Source organism: Microtus ochrogaster, linkage group LG9 (genome assembly GCF_000317375.1).
Source record: "Microtus ochrogaster isolate Prairie Vole_2 linkage group LG9, MicOch1.0, whole genome shotgun sequence".
Lineage (NCBI taxonomy): Eukaryota > Metazoa > Chordata > Mammalia > Rodentia > Cricetidae > Microtus > Microtus ochrogaster.
The window spans coordinates 28,996,204-29,007,182 of NC_022034.1; the positions used below are offsets into that span (position 1 = coordinate 28,996,204).

Below are 10,979 nucleotides of genomic sequence, written 5' to 3' on the forward strand. Positions count from 1 at the left end.
AATCTATACCCACAGCATCTCCATGAAGAAGCCTGCTAATCTATACCCACAGCACTTCTAACTCCCCATGGGTCATATCCATCTGGAAATTCTCCTTGCATTCAAAATTAACATGTCAAAAATTTAAACACATCAATTCCCTCTCAGATTTATTTCCAATCTCTCCTAAGTATAGCATCATTAATTTTTAACAAACAGGTTTGACTCAAATTCATCTACTGCCTTTCCTTTGTTCTTCTCTTCTCTCCCTGTGTCTCTTTAATCCGGTCAGTGGGTGCTACTGCCATTGCCACCTCCATGCTGCTGCCATCTTTCAGCAATTCTTCATCCCTGTTACCGTGGTCCTAATTGAAGCCCTCATTATCTCTCCTCCAGCTACTGGATGAGGTGCCTCCTTACTGGTCTTCCCTCTCATTTCCTCTGCCCCCAACATGCTATCACCGTGGGATTAGGCCCAGGGAATGGTTTTAGTCTTTAGTGCTAATTGCACTCCTATCTTACTGACAAATTGTCCAAACCACCAGATTGCTTGCACAAGTCCAGACTACACCTGAGTTCCAAGGCACTTCATCCTTTGGCTGTCTCTTTTACTGGGCTTGTTTATGAGGGTACCATGCCTAAGTGCATAGTCCCACAGTTTCTGAACCTGCTCCTGCTCTCCCCCTTCTTGTACCCACTTCTCCTGCTTTTTTTCCCCCTTCCTCACTATAATTGAGCCCCAGCCTCCCTGTCTTTTCATTCTCTACTCAAGAAAACTTGAGCATCTTTCAGTCTAGGTTTGAGGACCACCTCCAGCAGGAAGCTTTCTCTGTACTGTCACCTGTTATTCTACTGCTTTTCTTCTCTGTTCTTTATATGATTAAGAGCGTCCCATCATTGCTTCTTACAGTTCTGTTTCTTTGCATGCCCTTCTAGCTTGACATATATGTATTAAAACAGAATTTAAGAGGACATATTTTTAAAACTGCACAGCAGTGATTTGAGAGCTTGAGGTACAGGATTGCACTAAGGAAGGGAAGTATGTTAATAGCTGTGGAAAGTTGTGATGGTGCAGCGGGACTGAGCCAGCCTTGTAATGTGTGGTGGCTGCCTGGCCCGGAGCTTCATCTTCTCAGCCCACCTACCAGGACTGCAGTCCTCCTCACTCTGCTCAGTTCACAGGAGGCATGGCAGCTCACACCTGTAATTGCAGCACTTGAAAGACAGGGGCAAGAGAATTGCCTCAGGTCAAAGCCCCACCTGGGCTAACCAATGAATTTTAGGCCAGCCCATTGCAGAATGGGTTGGGTTTCTTGTTTGTTTGCTTGGTTTGCTTCTGGTTTTACCCCCAAATGTAATTTACAGACTCTTCAGAATTAATAAAATTTTAAATTGGTTATATATTTATATTAAGTGATTTTCTAGGATTATAAAAGATGCAATATCTATTTGAATTGGATCAAAATGTTATTTTAGGTTGACCCATCTCTAGATGTGCATTAAGTTAGCCCAATAATTCTCACCAAGTATCACGAAAGCTACTTCTTCAGATGCCCTATGCCACTTGGTTACATCCCTGCCCGCCGCCACCACCACGTTGTCTTTCTACAACAATGATAGATTTTTTGTTGTTGTTGTTTCATTTTTCCCTTGTCTTAATGCTGTAGTACCTTCCCATTGTTCTTTGGATAAAGATCAAACCTCTTGCCATAGAATATTGACCCTGCATGGTCTAGTCCCTATGTGCCTCTAAGTCATTCTTGAGCTATGAACACATTGTTTTTACCCTTCTCATGTTCCTTTTACATCTGTTCTTCCCTTGAATGTCAACTCTGTCATTCCTTCCCCAAGGAAGCCTGTCTTTTCTGATGTAGATAATTCTCTTATGAATTTTTATGATACTCTCTCTCCTTGTCCCTGGAAGCATTTATTATGATTGTGATTTTACATTTTATTAGTGATTGTTTCTATTTCTTCTGCTAGATCCTAAGCTCCATGACTGGCTATGCTTAACTATAATACTTGTACTAGCCTAGGGCCCCGTGTGGCAGGTTTTGGGGTTCACTAGGTGAGCGAATGTAGGAGTGATTAGACTTGTTTATATCAACTAAACATTAGTAGTTCTGCGGAGTTTTAGTGATGAGGGTTACATAATACTAAGCATCACTTTCATTGTCAACACTGATAGCAATGAAGGGCTTCTCACTTTTGTATTTGCTCCACTTGTTGTGGAGTATCAGATAATGTAGTAAATGAAGTTAGTCAGAGTCATAGAGTCTGTGTCACCTCAGACATTTCTAGTAACAAAAGTTAGGCATCACCAGAGGCTGCTGAGGTTTTTTAGTGTCGAAGTCTGTCCAGCCGTTTCTTCTCCCTACGGAAACCTTTCAAATGAGCAGTGTAAGCTCATGCGTTCTTTCTCTAGCTCCTCCCGGCAGACTGTTCAGCCATGTTCTCTGACTCCCCTCACACCATTACTCTCTCCAGAACACTCTTCCTCACATACACTCCGGCCCTGCTCCTCCAGCTACTTCTTCCTGACGCTGAGAACACCAGTGTCACCATTTCCTCCCTGAGAGCTACACATGTGACAGTCCAGGCTGAGTATCACCTATCAAAATGCTGGGGACCAGAAATGATTCCAATTTCAGAGTCTTTCAGATTTGGGAGTATTTGCATAGATTAAACTGGTTGAGGATCCTCAATCTGAAGTAGAAATGCTTCAAAACCTAATATTTTGGTAACCTCTTTGATTTTGCCAGCTTCTGGATATGGTTCATCTTGCCAGTTTCCCTCTTTAATAGAGGACTAAGGTCAAAGTTTCCCACAATGACCTGGATTATAGTAAGATTAGCACTAAGGTTGCAGGAACAAAGAGAAAGCAGCTTCTGGAAAGCTTCCTGTCACGTGCTACCGGGATTCCATACTTTATTCCAATCACCCATCCATTCATGACTAGAATGGAGAGCTGTTGCTCTTGTTTAGTGGAGCAGGATGATAGCCTCTGCATCATAGAACTGGTGAATGATGAAGGTCTTGCCTGGAGCTCACTGCTGGAGTGTGACTTAGCAGGTTTAAGCATACTTTTGCTGACAGAGCAAACTTTGTTTGTGCAGGAGAGCTTGGAGTGTAGTGCTTTGAGAGAGAGAGAGCTTGTGGAGCATTCAGGAAGCCATGGGCTCCAGTCTGGTGCCAGGAATAAAAATGAGAGTGTAAGTGAGTGGTTAGCCGTGGGAGGACCCAGAAGGAAAGGGAACCATATTACCAAGCCCACATTGAGAGTGTCACTTTAAAAACTGTGTTAAGAGCTGGGTGGTGGCGCACGCCTTTAATCCCAGTGCTAGGGAGGCAGAGGCAGGTGGATCTCTGTGAGTTTTGAGGCCAGTCTGGGCTACAAGAGCTAGTTCCAGGACAGGCTCCAAAGCTACAGAGAAACCCTGTCTCAAAAAACAAAACAAAACAAAAAGCAAAAAAAAAAAAAAAAACAAAAAAAAAACCAAATGTGTTAAATTCTCCAGTTGATTCTCTACTGAGCTTGTTGCTTCTGCACATTATTCTTCCCTCCTACAATTTTCTTTATTTTAGACAAAAGTCCCATTGTTCTGTCTTAGAAATTTGAGAATTGTTGTAGCCATCTTCTAGCTTGAGCTGCCCACTCATGGCCGAGTAAGTTCATCCTCTTCTCTCTTCAATACCAGGGGCCTTGTGCACGACAGCCGGCATAACCTCCAGCTGAGGGGCCTGGTGGTACTGCTCATCTCCAAAGCAGCAGGGCCCAGTGCGGAGAATTCCTCATGCCAGAACTACGACATGGTCAGTGGGATATACTCGTGGTAAGTATTCTGGCATTGCTCTCTGGATTGTGAGCTACTGTTCAGCCCTAGTCATTTTGATTCTAAATCAAATAAAAATAGAGTTGTGACCCCTGAGGTGGCTCAGCAGTAAAAGTTCCTGTTTGATAAGCTTGATGACCTCATTTGGTACCCAAGGACCTAACATGATGGAAGGAGAGAAGCGACTCCCGAAAGCATTCTCCCATCTCCACACACACACACACAGTGGTGTGCACATTACAGCAGCATCGTTTGGTGACCTTTCTCCTTTTTTATTTTATTTTTAAATCTAAGTATTTTCAGTATAAGGGCTATCCTGGGATTAATCAGTTTCTGTTCACTTTAAATTGATTTATGTTATATTTTTAGGTTACTGATCATTTTGTGAGTTACTCGTTTGATCTTTCTTATACTGCTAGAAGAGTTGTCTACTCTTGAGAAAACAAATCCCAAAACCCTGAAACATTTTCTCATGTTACGTGCAGCAAATGCAGGAGATTCAGCCTCTAGATCACTTGTTTCCCAACCTCATTGTCCACCTATCTTCTCTCTTCCAAGTTCATTTCTCTTGTACATTACTCTAGATATTAAATCGGTCTGTTCCCCTAAGATCCTCTGGTAAGCTGTCGGACAAGCTTGCAAATGAAAACTGCTTAGATGTGTATCTATCTTCTCCACATTGCTTCTGTGTTAGAGCTCAAAACTTTACCTTACACATTTTATAGGAAACTCTTGACCAAGTTTAGCTGAGATTACAAGAGGAAATACACAAAGGTTTAGAATGATTATTAGCAACCCATTGGCAGTGCAAAGTGAATGGGTCACATATCTCCATCCTGTCCAGAATCCCATTGCTTTTCAGCTTCCTGACTCTGATCCTGCCCTGTTGTCAGCTGTCTGCTTGGACGTCTAGATAACTGTACATTTGTATAAGATGAACGCCAGCTATGCTTTATTGTTTCTCATAGCCTTTTTAAAGTGCCACTCCACAGGTAAGAGTTGTTCATAAGTGAATCATTCTTATGTTACAGAAGAGATAACCATTCCAAAGTTACAATTTATCAAAAATTTCCTGGATAGGAGGTAACAAAGTTGGGTTGAAATCCTGCTTTTATTCTAGACAGAAGGGGGTCTGTAATTCAGGGGTGCCTATCCATTTGTACGTGCCTACCCTATGGTGTTTGCTCAGGTTTCTACTTTCTTAATACCCTCTGAAACAACTATATTGTTCATCCTCACCATACAGAGTCTGAGCAGTCTGAGCAGAGTTTTAAGAGAATAGATGCCCTTCAGCCCAGAGGAACCTTCCAGATGATGCTGTACATAGGAACACATACCTGCAGTCCCAACACTTAGCATACTGAGACAGGAGGATCCCATTGGAGGCCTGCCTGAGCTACAGCATGAAACTTTGTCTCAAAAAACTAGAAATCTTTTCAAATAATCTAAGCAAATGTATACTTGAGCATGTAGAATCTCAATTATGTTTAGACATATAATTCCAGGCTACTTTCTATATAATCAAACTTGATCTAGTAATTCATCAGTTGTCTGGGTGTTTTACACACTTGCTAATGTAAAAAAGTAATTTTGGTGTAGGCATTTGAGAAGCTACCAATTTGTTTCTGTACCACTGAAGTCAATTTGTTTGTCTCCTGCTTCCTTAATTATTCAAGTGTAACTTTTGCTGGAGGCCTGTATCTTTAACGCCGCAGTGAATTATTTAACATTTGAGGGAAGTACTGATTTGGGAGCTTTTTAATTTACCTCCAACTACTGGGGTTTATATTGTTGGTGGTTTTTTTCTCTTTGGTTTGACTTAGATGTCATCTAATGGGGCCTGAGTAAATTACCTAAGGGACCCAGTTTGAGTTAGGTGATCTTTTTTGTTTGGCCTCAAGATATAACTGGTGCTGTGAATGTGTCTGCAAACTTATCACATAATAGCTAAGAGACAGGATTTAGGCTACAATGTAATAAGTTTGGTTGGGGAAAAGGCAAGAGACCCACATTTGTAAAAATGTGCTATAAACATCCTTTTGCCAGCAAGATATCAGGTTTAGAGTTTATTTCACCAGTGTTAACTTTTTAAAAATTGATTCTAAGGCCAATAAAAAATATAACTGCAGCTGGAGATAGGGATCAGAGGTTGAGCATCTGCCAATCATGGTCTGGTCCTTAGGTTCAGGTTCCATTAAAAAGAAAAATTAACTAAACTTGCAAATGTCTTTAACCATAATGAGAAAACTTGAAACTTTCTATTCTATTAATGATAAAATACTTTTGTTTTGTGTATATAAAAGATATTTTTGTACTGAATACACCACATGTTGTAGTTAAATTGAGATTTTTCTAATGTATCATGATTGTTTAATTTAAGAAAATTGAGGTAGTTGTTGTTACTGTTAGTATTATGTTGGTAGCATGGCCTTGCTATGGAGTCCAGGGTGGCCTGAAACTGGCTGTATTGTAGGATGTTACTGAGTTCATGATCTTCCTGCTGTAGCCTCTCAAGTGCGAGGAGTACTAGTGTGTACCAACATAGGCCCAGGTGGATTTTCTGAATGGTTCAGCTTTCTTCATTGTTCTGTAAGAACCAACTCAATTTATTCTTTTGTAGCTAGCAGTTAAAAACAAACCACAAACTGTACGTGCTGGTACATGAGCTGGAACATGAAAAGCTAAAGCTGAGGCACGAGGACTCCCAGCACTTGAGAGTTTAAGACCAACCTGTGCTACATAGTGAGCTCAGAGTTAGCCCGAGCTATATAGGTGACTCCGTCTCAAAAGACAAAACAATACCTGCAGACTGAATGTGCTTTTCTTTCCTAGTATACACTAGGCTGCTTCCCAGCTTCTCTTGCAGTTAACTGGGTTATCTGCCTGAAATCTAGGCAATAGGGTTTGAGCAAAAGTAGTATTATATAAACAATGTAACCCCAGTAATTTGGAGATAAATTAAAAAGCTCCCAAGTTAGTACCGCCCTCAAATGTTAAATAATTCACATCATAGATAGAAATCTCTAGGAGTGTTATTCACTACTTCCTAGTCCTAAGCATTATGCAGTGTGTTGCATGTTAAGTAGATGCTCTTGGCAGCCCATTCAAGGAGTCGTTGTGGTCTCTGAACCACTCTTTGGAAGAGCACAACATGCTTGTCCATGTCAGCACAATGAAGGAAGTTCACTTTAAGTGGATGCTTACTTATAGAGGAGGCCACTTGTTTGTTCCTGGCTACCCAGACCATGAAATCATCACACAGAAGCTGTATGAATTACAACACTGCTTGGCCTATTATCTTATGCATGTTTTTAGCTCACTCTTATCTCTTAAATTTGCCTATTTCTATTATTTTATATTTTACCACGAGGCTTGTGGCCCACCAGCAAGGTTCCAGCTGGCAGCTTGCAAAATTTCCCCTCTGGCAGCTACATGGCATCTCTCTGACTCTGCCTTCTTTCTCCCAGCATTCAGTTCAGTTTTCCCTTCTAGCTATACTCTGTTAAGCCACTGACCAAAACAGATTCTTTATTAACCAATAGTATTCACAGCATACAGAGGGGAATTCCACATCACCTCCCCTTTTCTGTCTGAATAAAAAGGAAGATTTTTAACTTTAACATAGTAATATTACATATAACAAAACAGGTATCAAGCAAGAATTAATTACAGTTACAACATCTATATCTACTTTATCTTTTATCATAACCAAGGAAATCTATAATTATAACTATTTATTCTTTAACTCTATCAAAGACTCCAGAAGGATATAATATTACCTAAGTAAACAGAAAGTGCATTGTAAGCAAGTTTCAAAACTCTAGAATTGACAGAGACATCTTGCTGCCTGTACAGAACCCAAAGTTTTTCTGTATTGTTGGAGAATCTAATCTTTAGCCTATAGGCCCATAGTATCCAGAAGACTTTTTCATGAAGCAGGAAATTTGAAGATCTGTTTTGCCTTGTAATGGCAAAGTCCATAAGTTGCTTTCTTCTGTGTACTGCAGAATGTCTGGCAGACTATTTCATGAAACAGGAACCCTGAAGGACTGTCTCACCTTTAGGCAAGTTCAGCAGTCATTTCTCTGGGTCCTGCATGTCCAGTTCATACAGCACAACAACAAGCAGTCCAGTCAAGAGCAGTTTCTTGTACAAATGGCTAACAAACTCCATAAGGAGCCTCTTTGATACCCATCTTCCTTTTGAAGTAGATTGGTGTTGCCAGGAGCAGATGTGTTTCTCATTGTCATGAAAAGGCCTAAGTTCTTAAAACATTTTAAATGCCATATTTTGAAGGTCTCTGAAAGATTTGAAGAATACCTATTTAACCAAAATATATCTCTATATATCTAGAAAACCTAACTAACATAATTACAAGCTTGACCATTCTAGATGATGATCTATTAACCTATATTTCTTAATTATACGTTACATTTTTAAATGAGCTGAACAAACACAACGCTTTAATCAAGACCAGGAATACACATACCAATGCAAATCTACAACACTTACTCTGTTAGCAGCAGCAGGTGCTAATGTTGGGTTAATGCTATCACTGTACTGTTGAGCCCTTATCCTCGGAAACTTCTTAATCTTGCTAACTCCTGTTTTGTGTTCTCTGCCCTGTAAGCCACCCATTCACATTTCTGCAGGTCTTCTTTTCTTGCCATCCATTTCCACTCCCCAGTTTCAAGCCTTTGCTACCTCATTTCTAGATTTTAACCACAGTGGTCTTTCTGGGTTTTGTCTCTGAATGCTTCTCCTTCCAGTTTTACCTATCAGGTCTTGCTGAGTATAATACCCTTATCCTGCTTTGATCATTCATCCAGCAGCTGCTAAGTACTCTCTATGTACCAGAGGCTGTACATTTTGCAAGCAATATAAACTGAATACTGTGTATTGTTTGCCCCCAGCGACCTTAGCTTCAAGCTAGGGAACACATAAGTGTATAGACAACTCTAATGTAGTCGTGTATGTTGGAACATGCCTATAATTCAAGTACTTGAGAAGAAAAGGCAGGAGAATTGTTAAGTTCAAGGCCAGCCTAGGCTATATAGTGAGTTTCATGCTAACCAGGGCTACATAGTGAGACCTTGTCTCAAACAAAACAAAAACCACACCAGGTGTAATTCTACCTTATGACTCTGTAAATCAAGTATGAACAGAGTTCTGTGAGAGAATTAAGAGTGTAGATAAAAATGGGGAAAATCTCTCGTGAAAAGGCCACTTCAAGTAGAGGACTTAGAAGTAAGCCCTGAAGATAGCTAGAAGGTCATCAGCTCTAGGAAAGCAGACGAGTAAGAGGCACAGTGAAGGGTCTTCTCTAGGCAGAGGAATTGAGGTCCTGACTGACCAAAGACATGGAGTATAGAAGTACCTAGGGGAGTCCACAATAGTGTGGACTTCTAATAGACACTCAGTTCATAGTTGATACATCAATGATTATGAATTTATAGAACTGAGGCTAACTTCATTATATGTGTTGTGGCTTGAATTGTCATCTCAAGATTTATATGTTGAAGTCCTGTCCCCTAGTACTTCACAGTATGACCTTATTTGGAGGAAATACCTTTTTTTTCCACAGGGATAATCAAATAAAAATGAAGTCACTGAATTAAGCCTTAACCTAATATAATCAGAGTCCTTTAAAAGGAGAACTGGACACAGACTCACATACAGGGAGAATGCCCAGTGAGCCTGTGAACTCTAGATAGGCATCTGCAAGCCAAGGATAACGGCGTGGAACAGATTCTTCCCTCACAGCCAGGGCAAACTCAGACAGTGAAAATGAGGAGATTCAGTTGAAAGGAAAGCTGAAGAGAGACTATAAAGAACCCAAAGAGTTAGGGTTCTATCCAGGGAGACAATGAGAGGTACCCAGAAGGCAGCAGAGAAGACCTGGAATCTGGAAAAGACAACAGCTGCCTTAATATATACTTTAGAGAATTTGTTATTGTTGCTGTTTTTAATATTTATTTAGAGAGGATAGATTATGTTGTGACGTGTAGCGATCAGGGGACAACTCTCCATAATCAGTGGTCTCTTTCTATCATGTAGGACCCCAGGCATTGAACTCAGGTCATCAGTCTTGGCAGCAAGTACTGTTACTGTTGAGCCATTTCATTGGACTGAGAGGGTGTTTTTCAGAATTAAATGAAGGCCAGCGAGATGGTTCAGTGGGTAAAGGCCCTTGCACCCCTATAAATGTGGAAGGAGGGAACCAACTCCATGAAGTGATTCTTTGACTTCCACATGTATACCATGGCTTGTGTGCACACATACACACATAAATAATAATAACAATAATAAATTTTAAAAATTTTTAAAGAAATAGATGAAAGTCAAGCTTGGTGCCTCATTCCTCTTATACCAGCAGAGAGGAGCAGAGGCAGGAGAATGAGTTCCAGATCAGCTGGGATAGATAGTAAGGCCTTATATAAGTTAAGTAACTAAGGACTGACAGTTGAGCCCAACGGTAAAGCACTTGCCTAGCATTTACAAAACCAAAAAAAGCATGCGACTGATTCCCAAAAATTAGTCCCTAATAATACCACAAAAGGAAAGGGAAAAGAAGAGAAGGGAGAGGAAGGAAAAAAGAGTGCAGTGATCCCAGTAAAATATGTGTTGTAGGACATAGCTAGAGTTTGCTTAGAAGGTGATCCCCAGGTGGGATCTTGGTAGAGCACTTGCCTATTATGTGCCAGGCCCTTGGTTCCATCCTCAGCCACACTCTTAGGAACATGCACATGCACATATGTTGTCGGGGTTTCTGTCTCACCCGGTCCTTGTCCTGCCTGGTTCCTATAGTCCTTAAGTCCCAAAGAAATCACACAGAAGTCTACATTAGTTATAAACTGATTGGCCCATTAGCTCAGAATTCTTATTAACTCTTATAACTTATATAGCCCATTATTAGCCATTATTCTTATCTATGTTAGCCATGTGACTCAGTACCTTATTCAGCGGGGTAGTCACATCTGGCTTCTTCTGTGGTCAGGTCAAGACTGTAGAGGAATGGGCTTCCTCCTTCCCAGAATTCTCCTGTTCTCATTGACCCACCTCTACTTCCTGTCTCGTTGTCCTGCCTATACTATACTTCCTGCCTGGCTACTGGCCAATCAGCGTTTATTTAAAGTGTAATTGACAGAATACAGACCATTCTCCCAC

The 10,979-nt window shown here is 40.7% G+C and overlaps 1 protein-coding gene across 2 annotated transcripts in view; it reads left to right on the forward strand.

Moving 5' to 3' along the window:
- Window positions 1-10,979, forward strand: part of Pdss2 (decaprenyl diphosphate synthase subunit 2) — a 243,409-nt gene that overhangs the window by 78,091 nt on the left and 154,339 nt on the right. For both annotated transcript variants that reach the window (XM_026787457.1, XM_005363584.3), the window contains exon 2: window positions 3,678-3,812. In XM_026787457.1, coding sequence (XP_026643258.1) covers window positions 3,678-3,812 — 135 coding nt within the window. The remainder of the gene's footprint in view (window positions 1-3,677; window positions 3,813-10,979) is intronic.